General features: G+C 37.2%; 1 protein-coding gene across 2 annotated transcripts; it reads right to left on the bottom strand.

Moving 5' to 3' along the window:
• Window positions 1–801: 801 nt before the first annotated feature.
• Window positions 802–18,919, bottom strand: LOC125394155 (arylacetamide deacetylase-like 2). 2 transcript variants are annotated; one of them, XM_048424867.3, is made up of 5 exons: window positions 18,776–18,919; window positions 12,723–12,945; window positions 10,447–10,516; window positions 8,669–8,840; window positions 802–2,472 (listed from the first exon to the last, which is right to left on the bottom strand). In XM_048424867.3, exons 1-5 carry the CDS (start codon window positions 18,911–18,913, stop codon window positions 1,870–1,872), a joined length of 1,206 nt encoding a protein of 401 aa, XP_048280824.3. In that variant the 5' UTR covers window positions 18,914–18,919; the 3' UTR covers window positions 802–1,869. The 2 variants fall into 2 exon arrangements, with proteins under 2 accessions (XP_048280824.3, XP_085538566.2); XM_085682440.2 differs by having other exon boundaries at window positions 12,723–12,869; window positions 18,776–18,907.
• Window positions 18,920–27,950: the final 9,031 nt, after the last annotated feature.

The following is a 27,950-nucleotide window of genomic DNA, read 5'->3' on the forward strand; positions in this document are numbered from 1 at the left end:
CTTCTCTGCAGTTTTCAGTTAGGTATGCCCAATTCAGAAGAGAGATCTTCTCAAAGTTTGACTGAAATACCAAGTCCTGTAACAAATGTACAGGTGGCTGTTTAGGAAATTGTTGGACATATTTCATAGTAAGAACAAATAATTCAACATCCAGGAATGACATAACACCAATCCATAGAGAAAGAGATGTAATAGATGTATTGCACACAGCTTCCCTGGGATGGGAGAGATTCTAAACTGGGAGTTTGCTAATCAGGCTCTGGGCTGGGGTACTTTATGGGGCCCCTGAACCCTCCCATCTCCTCTATTGATTATATTTAGATACCGACTTCTGTCCCCTCCCCAACTATATTTCTCAAATATCTTCTGGAACAAGAATCTGCCACCTGAGGGAACCCACTTTCACTTTCCATGTCTGACTATGTCCTTTTATTTAACCCTCTCCTAATTTGGGATTAAAAGTTAATGAAGACAAGCAATTCTCATCAAGTCGGGTTTGATATAAGATGACCAATGTTCCCTCTCTTGTGCAAATGAAACAACCAGAGTGATGTTACTTAAGAGGTTAAAGTGTACAAACAACAGGAAAGGAACCCTTTAGTTAACCTTTCCTGATATTCTTGAAACGGCTTAGTGTCCAAATGAAGGGGACGAGGCTCATAAGATGAAGTCTGCAAGATTAGTGAGAAGGCCATGTTTGAGATTAACAAAAAGGGTCACTCTGCAGAAAAGCACTAATGAAAATATGTTTTGAGATGAAAGTCAGATTATCAACTAAATCCACAAGACACACTTAATGTCCATTTCACAAAGTTTATTGAACATTAAGAAAAAGCACAAACAGGTGGAACAACCATACATAAGCATCGGAGCCACCAGGACATCAGAAAAGTAAACATTGATTTCATCACTTCCCAGCGGATATACCGATATTTGTGAGTTGATTTGTGCTGGTGGGAGTATGGGTCACATCATCACAGGGAAGCAAACAGGCCCGGAGATCACCACTCAGATAACTCCACGGATATGCAGCCTCTGTGTGCACAATATTTCACTACAAAAATTCAAAAGAATATTTTAAATAACTCTACCTGCACTCTACCATCATGCATCAAGACACATTGTCTATCAATGAATGCAAGTCACGTAGCCACCTTCAAGTTTGGTCTTACGAAAGTTTAAGTAAGGCCAAAATGTTTAAGCTTTAGGAACAGGTTGCGGTCCAGTTAACTTTTTCTTTCGATACATAAAGTGTTCTTGTGCACATGTCTGTTTTCCAATGGCATTGGATGTTTTCTGTGAAAGGGTCATTCAAACCTCAAAGGGGAGGTGACCCAGAGGTTGAGAGCCACTGTTTTGCAGCAATGGTTGACCTAGAATTAGCTACATAGACCAGCGTTGTTTTGGATTCACAGATATCTGCCAGTTTTTCTGCCTCTGGAATACTAGAGAGTAATGTGTCAACTCATTCAATCTTCATGATCCCATTCCTTTTTTGTTAAAAATTATTTTTCTTACAATATACTCAGAATTTGGTTTATCACTGCCTGGAATCTCCAGCATTTTTACATGTAATCACACTTACAGTCTTTCACTGATGTACTTCTGACTACTCAAGAATACATATTTCACAACAAATGGCAATTAATGGGAATAACGAAGTATGTATGCTCATTTTAGCAATGTTATTAAGATTGAGAAGATAAAGCAGTTTTCTTGAACATACACATCAATCTTCATTCAAATTGAAATGTAGTTTGATCTAAAAGTCACGTTATTTTGTTCTCATTTATCATATAATACTTCAACACATAACTTACAGGTTACTCTACTGATGAGCTAGCTACATGTTCCATTAATTTCATTAATTTATAGATTTTCTTTTAACCAACTAATATACTTTTCTCTTATTTTTAATCCTAAATGTAAAAACACCGGAGCTCCAGTAAAGGATAGGGCTCCATGGATTCCTTCCTCTATATGGTCATGAGTAACTTGGACCCCAACATTTCTAAGCCGTGTGATGTAAATGAGACTATCATCTCTTATGAGATCATGTTCACATGTGATGACATAAGTTAATGGCAAACTCTGTAACTGGGAGTCATTGGCTATCAAAGGTGACATTCTGTTATCCATAAGTGCTGGATAGGAAGCATTCAGTTTTCCAAGGATGGGCTCCCTGTAAACATGGTTCTTTTTATACTTCTCAGGAAGGAAGTCACTCCAGTTAACAAACTTGAACAAGTCTTTTGACCCTGGTGGCATGTGCTCATTTCTAAGTAAGGCCTGGAGCAGAGTTTTGTCTTCAGTCACATACAGGCTTGCCAACTTAATTATCATCTCCCTGGATACAACTGGACCATGTTCGTACTCGCGATGTGATGGCAGAGAAGTATCCAACACTTGTAGGCCTGGGTATATCAAAGCTTGTGCCTTAATTCTGTCTTTGAATTCTGGATCATTCTGTAACTAGAAATATAATGGATATTAATTAATCAATAGTTTTTAAAACAAAAGGATTTGCAGTTTCACTTTAATACCCTGAGATAAATAAATTTACTAATCTGAAACACTATTTAGCGATCTTTCTCACAATAAATGTACATTGGCTGAGAGACATAAGAGTGTGTAATTCCACTGTCATATGTCCAGGAACAATGTACACTCTGTGGCTCACACATTTATTCACATATAACAATCAAACAGGAAGATGATCAGCCACATCCTTGTGATGATGACAGGATAGCTATGTTTATGATGTTAAATTTTTTGCACATTCATTTGCCTTAGAAATTTAGCTTTTGCTGTCCAGAATAAAGTTGTATTGTGTGTCTCAATTTGTTCTGGAACATACTGTCCCTCTCTCTCAGTCTCCCAAGTGCTCTAATAACAAGCATGTATTACCAAGTCTAGTTTCCCTAAAACCACTTTTGACCAAAGCAATAGAATGAGCAAAATCCACAAATGAAATGAGATACAACTGCCAAAACTCATGGATAAAATCAAATGGAATTATGGCATGCTTAAGAAAACACTTAATATTTATCTAAGTAGTATGGTGTGTTAGACATGATAGACAATATAGAAAATAATTTAGGGAAACCAGAAGAGCAGAAACAGAAGTGGAGTGTTGTACGTGTAGCCTCCGTATCTTACGAGAAATAAGAGTCCCAAATCTGCAGCTACACGCTTGTACACTCCACATCTGTAAACCTAGCCTTCTACTGTGATCATGAGTATTTAAACAGCGGCAGCCTCTACAGCTGCTCTGCAGTGACTCTATCTACTGCCATTCTTTAAGTATTCCAAAGTATGCAAAGTGTTCTCAAGACCATGTCTTCATGAAAGCAAAGAACATACACAAAATGAAAGAAGTACCTGAAATCTTATTAGCTCATCACAAGGTTAAGCATCTCACCAACTTCAAATTGTAGTACAATAGAAAGGAGGTTCTACAAGTTCAGGAAGAAATAAAGAAATAAAATCTTCCTAAGAGAATCTTTCCATGGCCATTATTCTTTACCGTTACCTTGGGATGGGATTTTCTAAATAAAGGAGAGCCTCTCAGAACATTAGCAGACAAGTCATTGTAAGCATAGTGTCAAAACTGAGATAGGATCATGTGATAACACCTTGATATGTAGCAGGATTGCTGCTCCCAAGTGACTTAGTACAGATTCTTGTACTTAGAGAATACAGAAAAAAAATTGAGAAATTAGGAAAATCAGAGACTGAGGAGATGGCTCAGTCAGTAAAGTATTTGAGTACACATGGTCAGAACCAAGAAAGATGGGCACAGCTACAAAAACTTTGTTACCCAGCACTGTGTAGGGAAAGTTGACACGAGGCCCCTGAAGTTAACTGGACAGCCAACCTTGCTGAGTCAGTGTTCTCCAGCCTCTTTGAGAGACGCTGCCATTTAAAAAGTAAGGTAGACAAAAGACAGAGAGACACCTAGTGCCAACCTCTGACTTCTACATTCCTTATTACACTCTTAAACATGTACATGCTTGTTCACACACATGTGTATACTCACACAAACACGTGCACCCCTACACAGAGACAGGATATGAAAACTGTGACATTTAAATTTGAGAAAACAGAACAGTAGTTCTGGTAGTGAAGTTGAAAACCCCAAAATCTTTAAATCAAAAGAAGTTGGAACAAACACCATAACACATTCCCTTAAAGAGAAAAATTGTGAGGAAGACCATCGGGGCTGCAAATCTTGTCATTCCTGTGCTCTCCTGAGAGACTCAGTCTCTTCTAATGGCACTGTAATAAATGTATTAAAACTTCGTGGTGGTAATATCTATCTTTACTACTAAGTAATCATTTTAAACTTCACTATAAAAAACTTTTCAAATAAAGAGCAATAAAAGTACTCATTAATACCTACTTCTTTATTATAAAGTCCAAAATAATGGATCTCGGTGCACTAAAGCACTTCCAGACTATCCTGTGCCAAATCCCCTAGAGAGATAATGGTGACAAGTTAAAGGTCCCTTTGTACTGAAGATGACAATTATACAAGAATTGGCAGTGTATAAATTTATCTAAGACACCAAAGACCCAAGAAAAAAAATGGAAATCTTGACCGTGGCAATTCAGATGGATCACAGAGTCTAACATGGCCCAAAAAGCCTGAACTTCATAGCACAGAAAGGAGCCTTGGTAGCCACATCTGTTTTAGAATATTATTTTAAGATGTAATACATTTGTTTGTGCTGTGGAACTTTTGTTTTAATGATGCAAATATGTGTTGCATTTTTTATGTTACATTTGTTTAACTCTGTGAAATGGTGATGCTTTGTCTGTCTAAAACATCTGATGGTTTAATAAAGAGCTGAATGGCCAATAGTGAGGCAGGCAAAAGGATAGGCAGGGCTGGCAGGCAGAGAGAATAAACAGGAAGAGCAATCAGGGAGGAAAGAAGAAGTAGCAAGATAGAACAGGGAGAGGAGAAAATCAGGGGCCAGCCACCCAACTACATACCAAGCCTCAGAGAAAGAAGTAAAGAAAGGTATATAGAAATAGGGACAGATAAAAGTCCAGAGGCAAAAGATAGAGGGAATAATTTAAGATAAGAAAAACTGGCTAGAAACAAGCCAAGCTAAAGCTGGGCATTTGTAAGAAAGAATAAGTCTTTGTGGGTGATTTATTTGAGAGCAGGTTGGAAAGCCTCCAAAAGAATAAAGAAAGTAAAAAATAAAAAACAAAAAAACCCCCAACATTTTGGTATTCCTACATGGGTAGTCTTTGGTTATTTGGTGGATCATGGATGTTTATATTATTTGGGGAAATATAGGTATACAGGAGTATAGGATAGAAAGACAACTATTAATCTCAAATATTTTGCACTGTTATGGATTTTTGTACATTCATAAAAACATAAAGTTAATTTTGATGCACTACATATATATATATATATATTTCTACTGTTGTTTGGAGTATCATACTTATGCAGCCCATTTAAAAATGCAATGCATAAATAAAAATGAGGTTAGCAGTTAATCTATAATGATTAAACTCATAGTCATATTAGGTATGTTTTCAAGGTTAAATAGGTATATTTTAGATAGATAGATAATTTTCAACCACTTCAAAGATCTATAGAATATGTCATTCAAATTATGTTGTTAACTGAGGGCTTATTCATGACAATGAGACATATCTGCTCCTAGCAGCACCTTGTGAACTTCAGGATTCATATGAAGGCATCGTAGGGCTACTCCCTAGTAAAATGACCCATTTTTAATCTCTAACTCATTACGTTAGTTTTCAATGACACAGTTTAGAATAGTGTCATTCTTTTCTGATGATACATTAGAGACTATTATGAGATGCAATAGCAGCCAAGGTCTTGTCACAAGTCCTGCTTCCAGAGAGACCGCAGATTTGGCTACAAGTTCAGCTGCTGTGGTTTTAGTAATTTCTCTGTTACCTGGGGCTGTGCAATGGAAGTCTAATACAACAGCAGATCTTATAGATGAGAAGAGGACCTAGCATGAGTGCTTTATTCATGTTGGCAAGTAAACTCACAATATAACTTTCTTGCGTTAAACATTTTCTTTATGAGAAAGATGAAAGAAACCTTGAAAATTAGGAAAGTAATATTCATGGAAAATGTGGACAGTGTCTTAAAGGTCCAGCACAGACAAAGATCTGTATCCATGACAACAAATAGTAATTAAGAAAAGGAAAGGGAAAATATTCTGTAAAATAAAATACCAAGAACAACAGACAGGTAGACACTTTAGAGAACTAAATAATATATACTTTTTACTTATGCAGAAAAATATAGCTTATTGATACTGGAAGATATGCATATTTATCTGTGCAAAAATAAGAATATTGCCAATATGATTATGAAATAAACAATATCCATATTAAGATTTCTAGTGTCTATGAAGAGGGTTAAACAATATCCCTTCATTCTTGAACTTCATTGATTTTTCCACTAGTGTAAATTCTATATTTATATATTAAGACTGAATATGAAAGAAACTGGATTCCAAGAAACTCTTGCCCTTTATAAATGAATACGTTTTTGTTATGTTTTTTAAAACCACAAAATGTACCTTTTATATTCTAGTATATCTATCTCTTGTTACTCTATTAGAAAAGCATGACTTGCTTTAGGTTTTGTGTGTGTGTATGTGTGTGTGTGTGTGTGTGTGTGTGTGTGTGTGTGTGTGTACACTGATGATCTCATCAAACAGAACATTAAAACTATTCAAGAAAAAACTGAGCAATATTTTAGGGATATAGGAGATATCATTTCATTGCGATTTTATACTGGTTGAAAAATTAAAATGAAAGTTTTCTTAAAATAAATTAGCTGATATTAAAGAAACATATTATTGGTTGAATGGTTAGATTAAATTTAAAAAAAACACCTTGGGGTACTCAGTAAAATTCTATAAATACAAACTTTGAGACTACATCTATCTTATAAGACGAAGCCAATCTATGTAATGGAAAAGATACAATTTTGTTCTACAAAAGCTTTTGAAGGTATATGAGTCATGTTTTGGAATGAAATTGCTTTTAAGATTATTACCTATTGGATAGAGATTATTGAGCTATACTCAGCAAGAATTTTAGAATGAAGCATCTTGGTTTTATTATAGTAGAAATTCTTCTATACATGTCTGATACATTATCTTTGACAATCTATGTGTTTACTACACTTTGTGATTACTCATCAATATCAACTTGCCTGGATTTGAAATCATGGAAGAGACTGAAGCACATCCCTGGGAGTGTCTCTGAGTGTACTTCAGGGTGATTTAAGTAAGGGTTAAAGATTCATGCTGAGCATGGAGGCTTCTCTACATGAGTTGAGCTTCAGGAGAACAAAATAGGAATAAACAGAAATGGAGCTGAGTACGAGCAAGTACCTCCTTCTGAATACTAGATTTGGGAATAAGAAAGAGCAACCTTCTCCCTGCCACAGCCCTAGACAACTGCCACTTCCAGGCCTCTTCCCTGCCATGCTTCACTGAATATTTCAGGACAGAATCCATTATTATTGTGAGACCATGGTTTTACCCTGTAAAGATTTGTTTCTTGTACTTGTTTTAAAAATATGATGTTTTGCCAGTAGCCAGGCAGGAAGTATAGGCAGGGTGACCATACAAGAAGTAGAGGCAGGGCAACAAGTATTCTGGGAAGAGGGAAGTTTCAGTCTGCAGTCGTCATCCAGACACAGAGGAAGCAAGATGTGACAGCTTCGCCCAAAAAGGTACCAAGTCACGTGGCTAACATAGTCAAGAATTATGGGCTAATATAAGTTATAAGAGTTAATAAGAAGCCTGAGCTCATAGGCCAATCAGTTTAAAATTAATGTAGACCTTTGTGTGATTTTTTTGGGGACTTAACGACTGCAGGGACCAGGTGGGGCTGAAACCTCAGTCAACACATTATAACACTTTCTTCCCTTTAATTGTTTCTTATAAGATGTTTAGCTTCAGAGGAAACCTCAAATGATACAAAAAATGAGAATTTTAAAATAGTTTGTCTATGTAAATTCATTAAGTTGTGAAGCAAAACAACCCCTTATTAAGATGAATAGAGTTAGTGTAGGTTTCAAGAGATTGGTAAACTTTTCTCTAACATTAGCAGGGTGAATCAAGGTAGGGGCAGGGTGACAGTTTCCCTTTTTTTCTCTTTTCTTGGCTTTACCACATGACTCTATATTTCATTAGTGCTAATAATGTCAACAATATGTGTAACACACCAAATGCAAAGGAGTGGAACTAGAGGCACAGAGGGGTTCTTGAGTTGCTGAGACAGGAGGCTCACAAGTTCAAGGCCTACACAAACAACAGATCAGTTCAGGGAATCTTATCAAAAACATGTCTTGAAAGTCATTTAAAAAGAGAAGGTTCCATAACCCTGTGGTACAGTATCTTCCTGGTAAGCACACTGTCCTGTATTCAATGCCCAAAACCTGTCCCCCAAACCATAAAATACTAGGATTGATTGTAAAAACATTTCTTAGCATCGAACAAAGCTACATTTAAGTTAATATCTTTAAAACAAATAATCTTTCTTGTTTATCTGAAATTTTATAGATAGCAGTGTAAAAGTAATGCAAATACACCTAAAACACAGTTGTTTTGCATGTTAGGATTAAAGCAAATAATAACACACAACATACCAGTTGAATCACTGCTGCTACCAAGGTGCCCCCAGAACTGTCTCCCGTAATACAGATGTGAGCGGGATCCACTCCATATTTTGCAAGAACCTTATCCTGGAGAAAGAACTTAGTCACGAAAACACAGTCTTCAAGGGCAGCTGGGAATGGATACTGAGGAGCAAGTCTGTAACTTTAGAGGTAAATCAAGCAGAAACACAACAAAGCCCTTGTTAAAATTATGCAACTAAACATCTCTCCCTCTCACTAGCAGGTACCCTGACATATTGAATAATAAACCTTACTAATTAATGTCTACATGACTGGTAACTTCTGTCTTAAAAGTGAGGAGTAGGTTTGGGTTCAGCATTTCAGGTGTTGATTCTAAGGAACAAGTGAGACAGGTGTGTTATCCTTGTGAATTCTGTATGCTTCTGTGGCCCTCAGTGTGCTTGGTGACTCAAAATCAATTCAAAATTCCTAATGGGATCACTCAGGTATTTTAAGAAAAGAAAGTGTGAGAGTAAATAGAACTGTTTTGAAGAATTTGAAATATGAATATTTTAAGTATGCCAGTGGATCTTACAAAGATTCCTAAGGCAGAAATAAGACTAAATACTATAGCGTTTGTTTGTCTTTGGCTGGGTATATCTGCGCTTTATAACAGGGGCCCACCTTAACCAGACCATCTCACTTTTTAACTCTATCGACTTCAAATTCATTGGAATTAGTGAATAACTCACATGGTTATATTAAGCAATGTTCATCAGACGGTTCTTGTGTTTATATTTTAACCTGTGTCTAAAATATTTGAAATTAGTATAATCTGAGCAAAGTAATACAGAAACATTAATATTCTTCAAAATAAAGAACAGCCAATACCTTAAAAAGTAACCTGTAGAATTTGTAAACAATGTACAACAAACTTACTATTTAAAAAGCTTAACTAAAAATTATATTGTGTTGAACTTAGCTAAAATCAGAGCAGTAATGGCACTGCGTATTTAATTGTCACAATTTAGATATTTTTCGAAACTTAAGTGATTTGTCTGGTTCCATCTTGAAGTAATTAGGAGCAGGACAAAACAAATCTCTAGTATGTCCTACTGACCCCAAATATACTCTCAACCATGACATTCCTAAGAGTGACCTTGTCTGAGGTCTACAGTTCTATACATCTATGTCTTCATTAAGGGACTGGAAAGATGTGCAGCACTCAGCACGTCCTCCTGCGAGTGCCTCAGCAGTTCAGAGGACACACATGACATGCTGGAGTAATAAGCACTTACTCGTACTTTTGCTCTATTATTGAAAGTGTTGTCAAAAGTCATGTCATGAAAGATTAAGACTGATCATTTGGCTGATATCTTGAAATGTTCAAATTATTCAAACACCTTCACCTAATAGAATTAGAATCAAAGACAACTCCAACCCCACACAGGGTTTATAAACAGCTCCCATAAAACATGATGTCTCAAGCATATAATGAGTTAACTTTCAAGGAATGTCACTTACAGGTGAAACTAGGTGTTTGAGAATCCTGAAGTTCATAGTCCCAGAGATGTCATATCTGTGACCACAAAAATGCTTATTCCTCTGACCTCACATTTGTGTGCACAGGGGCAGATGTCAAAGCAAAGACTGATGTCTTTGAGAACATCTTGACATTACAATCATAAAAAAATCACTATAAACAAAAATTCATATGTTATGGGTATAGTTGGGTGACAAGCCCTGCAAAAGCCAGGCCTACACTGTGGAGGCAAGTGCTGTGGTATGAAGTAATATCGTTTTCTTACTCTATTCCCACAATAACAGCATCAAGCTTGTTGGCTGTCAATCTATTCAGGTCATCATAGGCTGACATCTCTGAAACAAAAGAAATGGATTTAGAATGGTGCCCTGTAAGCAGAAAACAATGGGAACCCAGCAATGCTCGTGAATGTGATAGAAATGTGAATTACCACTGATTGATGGAAACTCAGCAATCTCCACATTTATTATCAAGTAAATCAACACTCTGTTGGAGTTCAGGAAGAAAGATAGTCTACAACTTATTACTGTAACACAAAGACAATTAAAGTAGAGCATGGAGGTCACTATTGTGGGACATTTATATTACTTGTCTTCTTGTCTTATTTATTCCCCCTTTATTCTTTGAGAAAAAAATAAGATGGTATCTGATAAGGAATTCACACAATACATTAGGGATCAGGTATGCATCCCAGTCTGCAGCTGAATTTATTGAACAGAAATTCAGCAACAATGCTAGAGATGGAAAACAGAACTCATATCTATGAGATGGACATGGGGACTAGAATGGAAACAGTGAAGAATAAAGCGGAAGAAAATGTCAAATTAACACCTAAAGAATTAAATAATAAAATATGGGGATTATCAATATTTGTAAAGTCTGAACAATAACTTATTACCACATGGTTTTAGTGGTTTTTGTTATTTTAAATCTGTAATTGCAAATGAATAGATAAGGTTAAGGAGAGAAAGGAAGATGAAATTTCTTTCAGTCAAAGTAACAGTAAAGAATATTAGTATAGCAGAGTGGCCACTTTCAGATTACACAGTTTAAAAAAGAATCATAAGAGAAACAGACAGACCCTACAGTATATTGAAATGTCTCATAAAATAAAAACATGGTAGGATAATAAGTAGGAAGAGCAATGGGGGTCAACAAAGGTCAAGGCAGGAAAGGCAGATCATACTTAGGTGTGAACAAAGTGGGTAAAATTGCAGGTAGAAGGAACATGAATCAGATGATGATCTGGAAAAAAATATTCCAAGGAAAGCAGAGAGACTCATCTTGACCAAAAGATAAACATATCCTTGCCTAGAATGTAAGTAGAGCAGTAGAGCGTAGTGAAGAAGGAATTAGTAAGATGTGAGGAAGACACCAGTAAGTATGAGATGGCTAAGGAGACTAGGGGACTGGGAGATGCCAAACATATGGACTTATATCTTGGAAGGAGCGGGTAAGGTTGGACACAGGATGAAAATTTAGAAATGTCATCAGAGTGAAATAGAGGGACTAAGAGCTTCCAAGAGGTGACATTTTTCCAGCCACAGTAAGAGCTTGGATGGTCTGAAGCAGGAGCCTGAAGCCCTGGTTTCTACTGGTAGGACTGTTGCTTCCTCCTTCAAACTCTTTGAAAACATTCCTTAATCATTTGTTTCTGCAAAACTAAAACGCTGATGATAATGCCTATCTAAAAAAGGCTTACTCGGTTGGCTGCCCAGTTAAACACAGTAGTATTTTTGTTTATCTTGAAATGTTCACAGTTCACAAGGACAAAATACTGGATATAGTAATTGAGCCACAGGCTCTCTGAGTGTTAGCAATTGTTTCATAAGTACCCAGTATAATATTCCAACGTTTTGCTGCATAGTGAATCCATAAGTCATCAAAAGTCTAAAATGGTGTGCACACGTGTGTGTGTGTGTGTGTGTGTGTGTACCTGTGTGTGTGTGCCAATCTGTCTGTCTTCGTTACTTCACTCATCTACAGACAAGAACTGATTGCTCAGCTTTACTTCATTTATTATTTTAATACAAAATTATGCTTTGGATTCTAATCCTCGACATTATTGTTATATATCAGTCTACTACTTGAACACATGCTAAGGGCAATATGGCAGCGATCATATTTTTGAGACTCAGCAGTTAAAAAACAAAAATCCTGGTTCACAACAATGTTTATCTTATTTACGTGATTAGGTTATTTTACTCTAACTCCCAAGTTTGTTGGTTGAATTTTCAAGCCTAGGATATCAATATGTTTTTTTTAATATATTTTTTAACAAACCATGTTAAATTTTACTTATTGTTTAAGTTACGAAATTGTAAATGGAGAAAGATATGTGACCCATGACCCATACATCCCGCTGTATCTCTGCTAAGATGCCTATATTCCCTAAATCAACATTGTGCTGACAAAGGAGTTGTCAACTTCTGGGTACATGGTATACAGCAATTATTTCAATATGAATATATAAACAATGCACACACACACACACACACACACACACACACACACACACACACACACTAAAAGTACACTTACTGCAACTTCCCAAGACAAAGGCACCACCATGAATGAAAATTATAGCTGGTCGCTGTCGTTCAGACTTCCTTTTTGGCAAATACAGACGAACAGGAATGTCTCTAAAGTTTGTGTCAACCACTGTAATGTTTTCATCTGAAACTGGTTCTGTAAATTGAAGTGCTGTTACAGTAAAAAATACTTCTTCGTATTTCATAAGACCTATGTTTTCAAATAATGTGGCCTATAAAAACAAAAAAATTAATCTGTACATTTTTATTTTAATAATAGTAAATACACAGAGATGCAATGATAAAAAGTAGACAATGTGATAATACTCTAAAGGACATATTTCTATATCCTCACATTATTTTGGTAGCTTGGAAATCTCAGTGTGGTTGTCAGCATCAGACCTGAACAGGATTGAGGAACCAACAATTTTTCTTGAATAAAAAATGGGTCAATAAAACACCATCCCTTCCTGAGAAAATATTGATAGTTATAAGTTAATAAGAAGGAGTATTTTCTTGCATAGCTGTTAATAAGTTACCATTGCTATAGTAAATAATCACCTTTCAATGCTCAAACAAGAAAACCTAATTAAACTCATTGAATCACACAGAAGAGTGAAGACATGAAAATAGGAGCGGAACTTGTTGAGAAAATGAATTCCAGTAGGCTTAGAAAGGAGTAAGAGAAGGAAATTAAAAATTAAAATTATAAGGAGTAAGAGAAGGAAATGCAAAAATCTGTCAAACAATAAATAAATAAATGCTTAGAGATATTAAGCTATTCTCGACCTGGAAACTTCCCTACTTGCTATCTTTTATAGGGCTAAAAGTTGCTAGCCATACTTTCAGAGAAGGAAAACAATCACCAATCTTACACAACAGTAAACTCTAAGAACTACAATAGCCATTGGACTAACAAGACTTGCCCATTCTTGCAATAGTACTTTGAATGTTATGGGGAATAACCAACCATGTTCTTATTGTACTGAAGCTCCGTTACACAAGACAAACTCAAACTAACATCATTGTTAGCTCCTGAATCTGTGAATATGAGTCATAGACCATAGAAAAGAACCTACAACTGCCACTCTATTAAATATACATAACTGACTACTAATGACTTATTGTTATACCCTTAGATTAATGTATCTCTCAGCCCTACGAGAGAAGGTACTATTTACAGTAGATGGTAAGACAAAATGGACCATGGTGGGTATAATAAGAGACTACTGACCTGCTCTGACCAATCAGACCTGCTCTGACCAATCTATGCTGACATCTATATGGAACAACTATACTGTCTTTCTTTCCTGCCAGAGCTCATAGATCATGGCAGGAAAGTGGATTGAAAGACTTTATAAAACGGAGATATTAAAGAAATTAAAAGAAGCCATGCCTTCCAGACACAACATGCAGTTGTATTTATGAACTCAGTGATTGTGATAGCAAGCACAAGAACTGTGAAGCCTAAGTCAGACCAATGCCTGGCATGGAGAGGGAATGTTGTCAGAGGCTGCTTGTCCATTCCTGGCTGCTCAGATATGAAATAACCACACAGAAACTGTATTAATGAAATCACTGCTTGGCCTATTAGCTCTAGTTTCTTATTGGTTAGCTCTTACATCTTAAATTAATTCACGTCCATTACTTTATATTTTACCATGAAGCTTGTGGTTTACCAGCAAGGTTCCAGTGCATCTGTCTCCTGCAGCAGCTACATGGCATCCCACTGATTCTGCCTTCTTTCTCCCAGAATTCAGTTTAGTTTTCCCACCCCTAGCTCTATTCTGCTAATCCACTGGCCAAAACAGTTTTATTCAATAACCAATAAAAGTAACACATATACAGAAGGACTTCCTACACCAAGGAAAGATGGACACAAAAACGCCACCCCTCGCCAAATATCTGCTGGCAATTTATCGAGACCCAGAGAGGAAGACTCGGTTTTCTTTAAGGGTGTGTCCATGGGTATATCCACTATATGGTCACATGATGAGTATATGGGAAGTTCAGATTGGACTAGGTAAATGGGCATAAAGAAGAAGAACACAAATTTAGATAAAGAAGTGTTGGTGAATCTGGAAGAAAATACAGGAGGGGTAAATGTAATCAGAAATCGTTGTATACAGTTCCCAAAAGAACTATCTTTTTTTTTAAAAAAAGGAAAAAATATAAAACACAAATAAATAACTAAATTTATTTTTCTAAAAAATCTCAAATATGCAGTGTTTGAAAATCATAGTAATCTCATTTATTTCAACTAAATTTTGCAATATATCTTGCACTGGTGTAATTTATTCTACTGATGTAACTGTAGTTTTACCTAAAACAAAATTATTTGAAAATGACATTTTACGCATGTTCCAATAAATTTATTCTTAACTGTAGTTTTATCTAAAGCAAAATTATTTGAAAATGACATTTTACGCATGTTCCAATATTTTCATTTTATTTGTTGGTCACACAATTTCTATTATAAAATTCTGCATGTGTGTGTGTGTGTGTGTGTGTGTGTGTGTGTGTGTGTGTGTGTGTGTGTAAACATGTTGGCCATGTGTGGTTGTGGAAGTCAGGTATAAACTTGGCTGTTGTCTTTATCATTTGAACCTGTTAAAGACAGGTTCAGTTGTTATACCACCCTTGGGCATGTACATTACCACCGAGAAAAGAGAAACAAATTAGTTACATATACTGTTGAAGCTCTACCCTCATTTTATACTTATGTGGAAAGGTGTTCGCTTTAGGGAGAGGAAGGGAAGGAAACCCAGAAAAGGGAAGGAAGAAATTAACAGGGTACAAGTGATCTGATAGGGGAAATGAGAAATGGGGAGGGAAATACTAAAGAAGCAGGGACATGGATAAAATAACAGTAAAGATATCTGAAAATGCCACAAAGAATCATACTATTAGCTATTTACATATAAATCTATAGTACACATAATTCTCTGAATAAATACATATGTAAAATTTTAATGAACATTTTCTGTCAGGGATGCCAATGATCCCTTAAAGAGTCAAAGACTACATAAGCAAACCCTAGCATAAGAAATGAGAAGTTCTCCTTTGACTTGTTGAACAGAGTGGTCCAAGAGACTTTCAAAACATTCATCCTATGTCATTGTCCTTGTTACTCTTAAGAGATGGAAGGTAAGACCCTGTTGCTGAAGACACCATGACTATCAGAAACAGGACCCAGAGAGCTTTAAGCTGGACCAGATCTGAATGTCACCTCCCTCAGAACTAGCTTTCATTGCACCAGAAGGCACCACACAGGGTTCCAAATGAGGGAGGCAAAAAAGAATCCTACTCACATATGATGCCTATAAATCACATCAACTATCAGCATGGCACAAGGACCCTAAGGGTAGTGATGGCACACATACCTTGGCAGTAGCTAATAGCTCTCAGCCTCTCTAATTGGACTTAAGAACAACTCACTAAGAGAGAAACCTTGCAAACTTCTCAGTACTAGTGAAGACATGAAGACATGAATCTTGGAAGAGAATCTTTTTACCTAATACAATTCCTACCATCAGTCTAAATTGTGAGTCCCTTTTTTTTGTCTACTAGTCTACAAGGATCTACAGAGGATAGTGGAAGCCTATGGGTCGTTCTGCAGGCTGGGGGAGGGTGCTGACAGATGGTATGGAATAAATTGTGAGTCTTATACTCACAGATACTTGTAGTCTTTAGACCTCATCAAGGAAACTTCTCTTTGTCTTTGAGACGACTAGAGAAAACCACAACCAATCAAATGAAGAGTTATGGAGCCCGTTCCCAGTGGATGCATCTACAGACATTCCGATGCCTAAGTGTTAAAGAACATTGAGGAAGAGGAGGTGGAAAGATTTTAAGAGAGATCAGATAGTTTGTTGTGAGATTGTTTGTCCTAGTAATGTCAGAATCTTCACCAATAAAAGGTCTCCCCAGCATGTCTATCCTACAAGGATAGCACAAGTAGACATGCTAGTGTACAGTGTAAACAGGCATGACTACTGGTGTACAGGATAGATAGGCTTTGTATATCTCACACTCTAGATCACACAGCCTCAACTGCACACAAAGAACTACAGGCAACTGAGGAAGGCTGAGAGCAGGAGAGGCGGTCATCCCCAGCAAAGGCCACATGAATTGCTTATCCAAAAACAATGGCTAGTCCTGAAACACATATACAAGTACCATTATTCAGATTGAACAGGTTATATTTAAGAATATAAATGTATGTAAAACATATATTCATGTAACAATAATAAATATGAAAAATAATATGGATGGGATTGTTGGAGGTCAAGTAGATAAGAAAATGAGGGAGAGAAATGCAATTATATTATAATCTCAAAAATATAAAAGCAAAGCAAAAATAAAGCTTACATGCTTCTGTCAGTCTTATAATACATATAATGCAAGTGGATTGCTTTTGTCTATCTTATACTATTATATAATGTGAATGAATTGTTTTTGTCTATCTTATACTGTTATAAAATGTGAGTGGATTTCTTTTGACCATCTTATACTGTATTTAATGTGAGTAGATTGCAGCTGAGTTCTTAATCTTCTTTCAGTATTTATCAAGTCTGTTAAATTTATTTTAGAATCTACTTTTTAGGGAAACTATCTAAGCTTTTATAATTTAATTTTGGAAATGGATTTTTCTCCACTTTTAGGATGATCATTCAAAGAATCATATTTTGATCCTATATGTGCATATGTAAGAAAAGACACATATATTTGTATGAGTCATTCTATTTTGAAATTGATAGAATAAAGATCAAATTCAGCAACTGTGTGTTTTCAGGATACATTCTTACTGATGAGGAGGTGTCAGGTTTGAAGTCCAGATATTCATGAGTGACTCAGAGAAGATGTGAATTCAAAGAAGAAATTGTGAATTTGTAGAGAAAGAAAATGGTTCCAGGGTGACCCAGCAGATGTCAGACTCTGAGGATAATGTGTTAGAAGTCAGATGGGAAATCAAACAGCCCTTCTGCAGCGTGTTGGGTAGCATTTCCCTCATCTGCCACACTGTTTTGTATTTCTAGCATTCATTGTTTTCTCCTGTTTCTACCTAAGCTTCCTCTTATCTCTATATCCATAAGGCTTCCAGACAAAAGCACAGCTTGGTTAAGGGTAACCTACTGTGCCCTCTGTGACAGACTTGTGTTCAAATTAGATCGTTGCCATTAAAAAAATGTCTGAACTCCTGCAACTTAGAACTCAGGAAAGATAATAACAGCAGCAGGTCACAAGAGGTGGCTGTTGAGCTGCCGTGGGTGTCTGAGATGTGTCAGGGGGCAGGCCAACCTACTCGGCTCGTAAGTACACAGTGTAGCTTTCCAGCAGATTCCAGATAAGAAATCTCAACAGACTACTGCAATCCCAGACCGAAGAGTCAACTATCTTCTATACACAGACAGAGTTAAGACGATCTCAGAAAAAAGAATATCACCATCACTTCTGTATGTTACTAAAACATATTTCATCGAATTGGAAATATATTAGTTGTATTAACTTACATTGACAGCATCATTATCATCATAGGGAAAATTACCCCCATAGATAATATTGACAATATTAGTTATTAGGCCCCAAATCAAATTTATTTGGAGGTCTCAGTAACACAAAGAATATGCGATGTTTCTGTGAGCAGAAAGTTTGAGAGTTACATTAAAAGAGAAAATAGCTAGAAAAACAGTGATTAAAATTCACCAAAATATTAAACTTGATGGAGGTAAATTGAGAAATTCCAGAGAGCATATGAGTTTAGGTATTGTCAAAGGCATCAGATGCATCCAAGGTTCCTAACAATTTCCAGATATTCATTTCAAACGATATTACTTTCTTTATTCTAATGCTGCAATATCACAACACTCAGTGTTTTAGCAAACACTGTGGGTCCCTCTGCTTGTAGATAGTTCAGCCTGTTAGTGATTAAATAAATATCAAGAGTAACTGGTTTATATGTTATAATGAAAACTGAAATCACTTTCAAACACTTTGAAATAAAATAAGTTTCAAATAGGCTTATAGCATGGCAACCCAATTCCCCAGTAAAGAGTATATTACCACAAGTGACGTCATTTTTATGACAGCATCCATGAATCTCACTTTCCAGGGTTCTTCAATATTCTCTGGAACAGGAGAATAAACAGAGTAGGCAAATAGAATACAAGAGAACCCGAAGCACAGAGTTTTGTACCCCATGATAAATCTTTTCCAAACTTGCCTGTCGTGATAGTCAACAGCATCTCATATATAGACTACAGAGCAGTAAGATAAAGGTAGAAGGTGAGCTGCTTGAAGTGAAAGCATGGTTTTAGCAATTGTGACTTGACATTCAGCTGTAAGATCAAGCCACATTGAAACCGGTTATGCAATTGTACAGCTTGGTGAAACAGAATTTACTACAAAATATAGAATAAAGAATGTAGCAATGGCAAGAACATTATGAGAGCAGTGAACTCCCCCTTCACCACATAACAGCACAAGAGCAGAAGCATTTAGGACCCTAATTAAAGCACACCAATTAAAGGGCAAAGAGATCTCTTTGCTCTTTCACCATACTACAAAGCATAGTGACACCACTCTAAAAGCAAGATAAAATGTTAGGTAACATTTAACTAACCTTAAGGTTAACACCCACATCACATATCATTTAGAAAATTCAAATCTACCCTGACAGTGCTCTTTAGAGGCAATTACAAATGAAATTGCTATTCTTTCCCAAGCTAGGAACCAATTCATCTAATGATTAAATTTGTATGCAGTTCACCATCTTTTAAACTTAAAATTTGTAGATGTATATCTTATATAATCATAGAAAATCTATAAATTGATTAATCAAACATTTGTAGCTTCCTGGTATTCCCTATATTCAGATTAGATAGAGCATTTTAAAATTGAGTACAACTTGGCAAATGTCTATTCCTTTGTGAAAAATCTTCTCTTACCCATGTTCTACCAGCTATGCCGTAGAATATCTTCCTCAGATAAGGATTCTCCCACCTTCCTTGCTAACTTCTGGGCAAAAGCTGTTTCTGGCACTCCTAACTGTTTCGTGTCGTAACTCAAACTTAACTCAACTTGGTTTTGATATTAATCTGAATACCAGAATCTTGGTAAAGAGTCATTCTCCAATTTGGGGGATTAGAACTACATGAACTGGGATAAAAAAGGGGGGGCTAAGGAGGTTGTAAAGAAGCAGAAGGGGTCAACCCCACATGTGCATCCTGGAAAGACCAACCCACCACTTACAATCTCAGGTTCTTTTCACGTGTTCCTCCTCCATCTCTGCTCTGAACTGCAGAGAACTCGTATGGAATTCAGCAGACCTTACCCTCTCTCCCATCCAGTCAGGTAAGCTCCATTTACCCTCAAATTTTCAAAAACAGAATTATAATCAATAAAAAAAGAAAGAAAAAGCTTTTTAACTGTCTGGCTTCTGAAATCCCATATTTTCTCTTAATAGGAAAGAATATAAAGAAGCCATGAAATTAAAGATTTGTTCAATGGTTTTAGTAAAAGCATAACTATGAAAGCATGAAGGGCATGCCAAGAAAGTTTATCTCATGAGAATCAGAGGAAAAAATTAAGGTAAATGTAATAAAACATATGAGACATGCTTTTGTCCTTTGTTTGTTGTTCATGGTTCATGTCTCTCGCAAGCATAAGAGAGAAAAAGTGAAGGGGAACTGGAAGAGATTGAGGGTGGCTTAGAGTCCAGCTGACAGAAGACACAAACCCACACTCCAACATTACAGTGAAGTGCAAGAAGTACAAACACAGAAAAAATCCACATCAGGCTCACAAATGCTGACAAAACACAGACAAACCCTTGTAGTAAGCAGAATTTCAAGATAGCTTGTAGGCGAAGGTTGCTTGTTCATATCCGGGTCACCTAGACCCGAAATAATCACACTGAAACTGTATTGCTTGCAACACTAGCATATTCCCAGCTAGCTCTTACATTTTAAATTAACCCATTTCTATTAATCTGTGTATCGCCACTTGGTTGTGGCCTACGGTAAGGTGCCATCTGGCGTCTGTCACCTGTGGCAGCTACATGACGTCTCTTTGACTCCATCTATGCTCTCTCTGTATCTTTTCCAGCCTGGTGATATTCTGTTAAGTCATTGGCTGAAAGCAGCTTCTTTATTAGCCAATGGCAATAAAACATATTCATAGCATATAGAGGGGAATCCCACATCAATAGCTCAAGAATCCCAGTCACTGGGAGATTCATACAGTCTAGTCAAACAATAATCTTAGTACTAAGTGAAAAAATTTTGTAAGAGGAATGAAGTTTTCAAATAAGGGTTTTTTTTCTTTTTTTAGACAAGGTGACTAGATTGGTTAGCCTAACCAATCACATGATCCCTTAAACCAAGGAGTTTTCTCCACTTAGACACGTGAGACAAGCCTGAGAGGGAAAAAAGGGAGGCCATGTGAGAGACTCTCAATTGCCCCTTGAAGTAGAGAGGGTCACATGACAGCCTTTAAAAGAGAGAGAGCTGTTTTCAATCAAATAACTGAAAGAAACAAAACAAAGTTAAGTCAGTATGATGGGGCACAGCTGCAATCCCAGCAATAAGGAGTTCAAGGGAAGAATCTTGAGTCCACCGCCAATCTGGGCAGCAAACCCCAGGGCAGTCTGACTATGGGGCAAGACCTTTCCCCAAAATGTAAATGAGGCAAGGAGGTGGTGGGGAGACAGAGGGAGATGGGTGAAGGAGAGCAGTAGGAGTGAGAGGAGTCTGGGCAAAGAGAAGAGAGAGGAGGGAAAGAAGAGGGAAATAGGAAATGCCCTTAAACAGAAAGAAGCCTTAGATCTACAGCCATAGAAACATAGAAAACTACAGTATAACATCCAAAGATCTACACCTAGCAGCCCGCTTCTGCTAGCTAGTTTTTATCCCCCATCAGTCCCTGGCTTCCATTGCTACTAGCAATACTGGAGTGATGTTCTTAAGAATTTGAGCATTTTTAGGCTAGGCTGAAGCTGCAGGACTCTGAGCTTTCAAAAGAGGTTAGGAGGGCATCCCAACTGCTGGTGTAAATCCCTGATCACTGCCAGGAATTTTCATGCAGTGTCCATTGCCCCCAGTTGATAAACAAAGTGAAGCAGGCACTAGGCTGTCAGGGGGCAGACAGTTCCTTTCAATACCAAGCACATGGGGTGCCGGGGGTAGGGAGTAGAAAATCAGATCTCACTCCTCTCTCATTGTCTTTCCTCCGATGTTCGTCTAACATCAGGGGGATGTAGTGGCATGAACTAATTCTTGTGGTCTTATAATACTTTATCCATGTGTCTGTTTAAAACAGTATGAGGAATATTGTATTCGTATGACTCTGTACTATAAGAAATCTAGCGTGGGGATTTCTCAGGCAGTATTTTCTTCTCTAGGATTGTCTTGGCTATACAAGATCTTCTGTGCTTCCCGAGTCACTTAAGATTGTTTTTCTCTATCTCATTGAGAAATTACACTGGAATTTTTATTGGATTGTTTTCAACCTATATTAGGGTTTTGTATAATAATCATTTTATTAATATTAAATGATATCCATAGCCATGTTTTGGTGTGGGAGAATTGTCTGTATTCTGTCAATCATATTTTAATAAAACGCTGATTGGCCAGGCAGGCAGTATAGGCGGGAAAGCCAGACAGGAAGTAGGGGTGGAGTAAAGAGACTGGGAGTATTCTGGGAAAACAGGAAGCTCCCTCTGCATTCCTGTCCAGACCACTGAAGAAGCAACATGTAAGCTGACAGCTGAAAAAGGTACCAAGCCATATGGCTAATATAGATAAGAATAATGGGTTAATATAAGCTATAAGAGTTAACAAGAAGCCTGAGCTAATGGGCCAATCAGTTTATAATCTTATGAAGTCTTGTGTGTGATTTTCCTTGGGACTTGCTGGCTGTGGGGTACTGGGCGGGACAGAAACCCCAACAAGCCGGCCCTCATGTTACAATGTTTTTTCCAGTTTTTAATGTCTCCCTCAATTTCTTTCTCTAAAGTTTTAACATTTTCATTGTAAAAATCTCTCATTTCTGCTTCTTGATGAATTCCAAGGTAGTAACTTCACAAGTTATCAATGACGAGATTATTTCCACAATTTACTTCTCAAGGTGTCTTCATTTTTATAGATGGGAGTCTACTGGCTTTGTATTTTAATTTTGTCTCCTGTCATTCTTTTATGTACCCGCCAGGTCTTAGTGTCTTCTGATGGAGCATAGGTTGCTCACGTCACCTGCAAAGACTAAAGCTTGACTTCTCCTTGCCATTGACTCTTATTTGCTTATCTTGTCTCTTTGCTCTAGAAAAGACTTTCAATACTGAATGGAATGAAATGGAGAATTTGCACACACCTGACCTTTTATTCAAATGATGTTAACTAAAGTTTTAACACATACAACTTTTATTATGTTGAGATATGTTCTTTCCCATTTGAATAATATTATTGTGAAGAGTGCTGTTTGGTCAGAAGCTTTTCCTACACATAGACCATCCTACAATTTCTTTTCTTGAATTCACTTATGTTACTTAGAACATTTCTGGTATATATATATTGAACCACTCCTGCACATCTACATAGGAGCCCCTTTGTCATGAGTGAACTTATTGATGTGTTCTTGAATTTTGTTTACAAATATTTTGTTAATATTCCATTGTGAATATTAGTTTGCCATTTTCTTTGTTCATGGAATCTTTAACTGGTGTTGGTATCAGGACAATACCAGTGTGCTATTTGGTTTGTAGCAAGTTGGTACAAGCTACAGTCATCAGGGAAGATTAAACCTGAATTGAGGAAATGTCTCCATCACAATTGGCTAGTAGCAGTAGCCTTATCTATGAAACATCATCTTGACTAGTGACGGGGTGGGGGACAGATCACTGTGGGCCTTGCTATCCCTGGGCAGGTTGTCTTGGTTTGTATGAGAAAGCAAGATAAGCAAACTGTGGAAGGCGAGTCAGTGAGCAGGTGTTCCTCCATGGTCTCTCATTCAGTTCTTCCCTCCAAATTTCTGTCTTGAGCTCTTGTTTGGCTTCCCTTAAAGATGTCTATAGCTTGTGCATTTAAATAAACACACACACACACACACACACACACACACACACACACATTTCTTTTGTTCTTTTGGTACATTTGTTGTTGTTTTCTCCAGAGCAACAGAAAGCAAAATAGAACAAAAATTTCAACCTCTGAGTCAGATATTTCTGTGTTATTTGGGGACTGAGGTGGGAAATTTTGAAGCTTTGGGCTAAAATATACCATTTATTACTCAGATATTAATCATTTGTTATGACAGTTAGGGAGATAGGAGTGTTGATGTAGGTCCAGATGAAGGAAGCCTGACTCGTAAACTTTCTGAGCAAAACAAATAGCATATCAGGGTTAATTATGTGATATTTTGATTAGCAATCTGTGGAAGTGAAAGCTTTCCTTTATTGGGTAATTGGTGCTGGATGTCTGGGGTAGAAAGCAACCAGCAGTGCTTAATAAGGCAGAGGCAGGTGGATCTTTGTGAGTTCAAGGCCACTCTGGTCTAACTAGCACAGTTAGGGCTGTTGGGCTGTTATGGCTGTTACACAGAGAAACCCTGGAGAGAGAGAGAGAGAGAGAGAGAGAGAGAGAGAGAGAGAGAGAGAGAGAGAGAGAGAGAGAGCAACAAACACAAGCTGTGGTCCAGCGAGGAGCAAAGAGTATACTTCAAGCTGCCAACAGAACTTGGCAAATACTGTGTAGTGCAGAAGTCTCTCATATGGTACTTTTGGAATGCACGAGGAGCGTGGAGAGTTGCTGAGCTTTCCTGCAGAGGCCAGGACAGGCCTTAGGTGAGGATGAAGCTTCAGTTACATTGGAGACCACAAGATGCTGGAAATTCCAGGATTGAAATGTTGTTGGTTATCCATATAACAAGCAGTCTACTATTGTCCTAGGGTGCATATCTTGTCAGATCAGATTTATTTTTAATAGATCACATGGCTCACACATTTTTTTCAGGATTTAGGGCTACTTCCTTCCAAGTAGCTTTTATGGAAATCTAGCCAGCATGGCTGGAGCTTACAGATCAGTATTAACTTGATTTCTTCATGTCCTATGACTCAAGTGTCTTCAGCAACAGTCTTATCTTCAAGTTCTGGAGTATATCCAAGAGCAATTGCAATATCTTGCAAGGTTTGGGGATTCACTGACCACTAAATTGGAAAATGGTCACCCTGACCTGGCTCCAAGCCCTTTCTTTAATAGACAATGGTATCTGGGAGACACATTGCTCTCCTGATACATAAGCTTCTCCATTTAAACTCATTTCATGTATGCATATGTTTTAGGAAGCATCAGAAATAGTAAATTTCTAGAAAACCTTTTAAAAGGTTGTCTTGGTATCCCTCCTCATGCTCTCTCCTTATTGTACCTTTCCATCCTCCACCCCATAAATCCTTCCTAGTCTATTATTCTCCTCTCATCCTTCACATCATCTGTTCTCTTGAAATCATCCCATGGCCTTACTAGGTTTCTGACTTCTATGTGTACACCAATTAAAACACATTTTTATAAATTTTTGGAGTTAACAAGAACACATGAAAGGGTACATGCAGAAGCTGTGGTTTTGGGCCGGAGTTACCTCACTCAGAACCATTGTTTCTAGATCCATCCATTTAGTTGTGCATTAAGTATTTCATATAATTTGCTACTAATATTTCATTGTGTTCCTGTGTCAAATTTCATTAGTTGTTTATCAGTTAATGCAAAGTCTAGGCTGTTTCCATTTTCTGCCTGTTGTGAATAAAGCAGCAATAAAAATGGATAAGTAAGTATCTTTTGGGGGGATATTGTATATCCATTTCTTCTAGGATTGGAATACTTCATCCTACAGGCAAGCACCTTAAAACAGGAAGTTAGACATCTCAAAATAGTCGCAGGATGTCCCTGAAACTGACTAGATTATTTAGGCCTCTCTTTTCCAAAATATAAACAAGCCACCACGCTTAGTTTCACTTCCAGAAAAGCCAAGCTGCAAAGAAGATTCTCAGATGAGGCGAGGTGCAAGGAAGCATCAGACTATACCAGCTGCCTGGAAGAAGGAGACACTTGCAGGGATGCCTGAAAGATGTATAGATTGTCTGAGTCACTTGGAAGGAACACTGTCCAGCCTGTTGAACTGCCTGAAAACTGTGAAGTATGCTACAAGCTTCTAGCACCACTGTGGGCTTTGCTGATTCAGCTGCCTTTCAGTCATGTTCGCCCCTGTTTGAAAGCCTTCTCCCATATTCCCATAAATAACTCTAATCAGACTCAAGGTTCATCACGTCGGACTTTGATGCTATATATACTTTGGTCTGTCATCAACTCCTAGTTTGCAGTGAGTAGACATGTGTAAGGCCTCCCTAGGAAGAGTCTTGTTACACAGCAGTAGAATGTAGAGTTCAATGGACATATGTCCAGGGGTGATATACTGGATCATATGGAGAGTTCATTTCTACCTTTGTGCAGAAACTTCACACTTATTACCCTAGTGGCTATGCCAATCTGCACCTGTACCAACAGTGAATAAGGGGTCCCGTTTCTCTATTTCCACGTATTTGTTTCTCTGATCTTAACCATTATGGGTCTGGTAAGGTGAAATCTCAGGGCAGTTTTACTTTGAATTTCCTTCATGGATAAAGATGTTGAAATAAAAAAGAAGTGTTTTTTTCTTTCATTGAAAATAGATTCTTTTACAATATATTCTGATCATGGTTTTCCTCCCTCTACTTCCCCCAGTTCCTTCTCCCCATCTCTCCTGCCCTCTGAATCCAACCCTTAATGACTCACTGTAGAATAAAAACAAAGGACTTCTAAAGAATAATAATAGAATAAAGTATAATAATACAAATTGAAAACCAAAGAAACCTGATAAGGAAAAACAAAAAAAAAAGGGAAAAGCTGAAAAAAAGGCACAAGAAGCAGATATGTACACAGAGACATACTCAATATCACATTCATCAACTCCATATAAACATAAAATCAAAAGCCATAATACATACTCAAACCACTCTTTCTGCCTCATCTTCTTCAGGGTTCTCTGCTCCCTAAGGGGATAGATTTGATGGAGATATTACATTTAGGGCTAAATATTTAAAAGTCTCTCATTCTCTGTCTATTGTCTGCATGTGGGTTTCTGTATTTCTTCTCATCTGCTGCAGACAGAAGCTTCTCTGATGATGACTAAGCAAGGCACTAATCTATGATATATTATCACATAGATAATATTATATGCAACATATATGCATATAATATTATATGCAACAATATTATATAATATATGTATATAATATTATCTATGTGATAATATATGTTATATATGCAATTATATGTGTAATATATATTACATAATAACATAAAGTCATTATTTGTCATTTAATTTCTGCTTAATTGCTATATTCATTTTGTAGAATAGCAGTATTTGGTTTTCTCATAGGTCCTTGGGCTATCTACTTTCAGGTTAGTGGTCACCCAAATAGCATATTGTATGGGTTCTATCTCAAAGAATAAGTTTAAATCAAATAAAATATTGGTTGGTTATTGTAAGTGCTGCAGCTCTGAAGGGAAAGGTATCCTGGGAGTTGGGAGCCAGGGACTACCACAAAGTCACACCACACAACAGACTTCATACAAGAGATTTATTGGCAAAGACACAGGAGGGTGGCTGCCTCTGCTCAGGTGAGGAGCAGCAAAGAATTGAGCAGGAGGCAGACTATATATAAGATTCCTTGGGGTGGGGCGATCCAGGGTGGCCTGGAATTGGTGGGACTTATGGCCTGATCTTGGGCAATTTTTGAGATCTTTGTAGATTTTGACTAATTATTATGCCTCTATCATATGTGTAAGTGAAAATAGTCCTTTCCCATTTTGTAAACTGTCACTTTGTCCTAATGATGGTATTCCTAGCCTTACAGAAACTTTCTGTTTTATGAGGTGTCGTATATTAATTGTTGACCTTTGTGCCTATGCTAACAGTATTCTGTCCAGAAAGTCTCCTGTGACGATGAGTTAAAGGTTTTCTCTTCTATCAGGTTTAATGTATCTGGCCGTATGTTTGGTCTTTGATGCATTTAGGGTTTACTTTTATGCAGGGTGATAAGTAGGGATCTATTTGGATTCTTCTACATGAAACAATGTAGTTTTCTGAGAACCATTTGTTGATGATGCTGTATTTTTCCCACTGTGGATTTCTGACTCTTTTTCAAATTTCAGGT

Source organism: Myodes glareolus, chromosome 20, assembly GCF_982192425.1.
Source record: "Myodes glareolus chromosome 20, mMyoGla1.1, whole genome shotgun sequence".
Classification (NCBI taxonomy): Eukaryota; Metazoa; Chordata; class Mammalia; order Rodentia; family Cricetidae; genus Myodes; species Myodes glareolus.

What these genes read in the sequence shown, in the direction of transcription:
- LOC125394155 (XM_048424867.3), bottom strand. Translation starts at nt 18,913, where the DNA reads ATGGGGTACAAAACTCTGTGCTTCGGGTTCTCTTGTATTCTATTTGCC. An exon ending in CTTTGTCTTGGGAAGTTGCA is followed by an intron (nt 10,517 to 12,722) that starts GTAAGTGTACTT and finishes CTTTTGTTTCAG; the next exon opens with AGATGTCAGCCTATGATGAC. An exon ending in GCTGTTATTGTGGGAATAGA is followed by an intron (nt 8,841 to 10,446) that starts GTAAGAAAACGA and finishes TTACCTCTAAAG; the next exon opens with TTACAGACTTGCTCCTCAGT.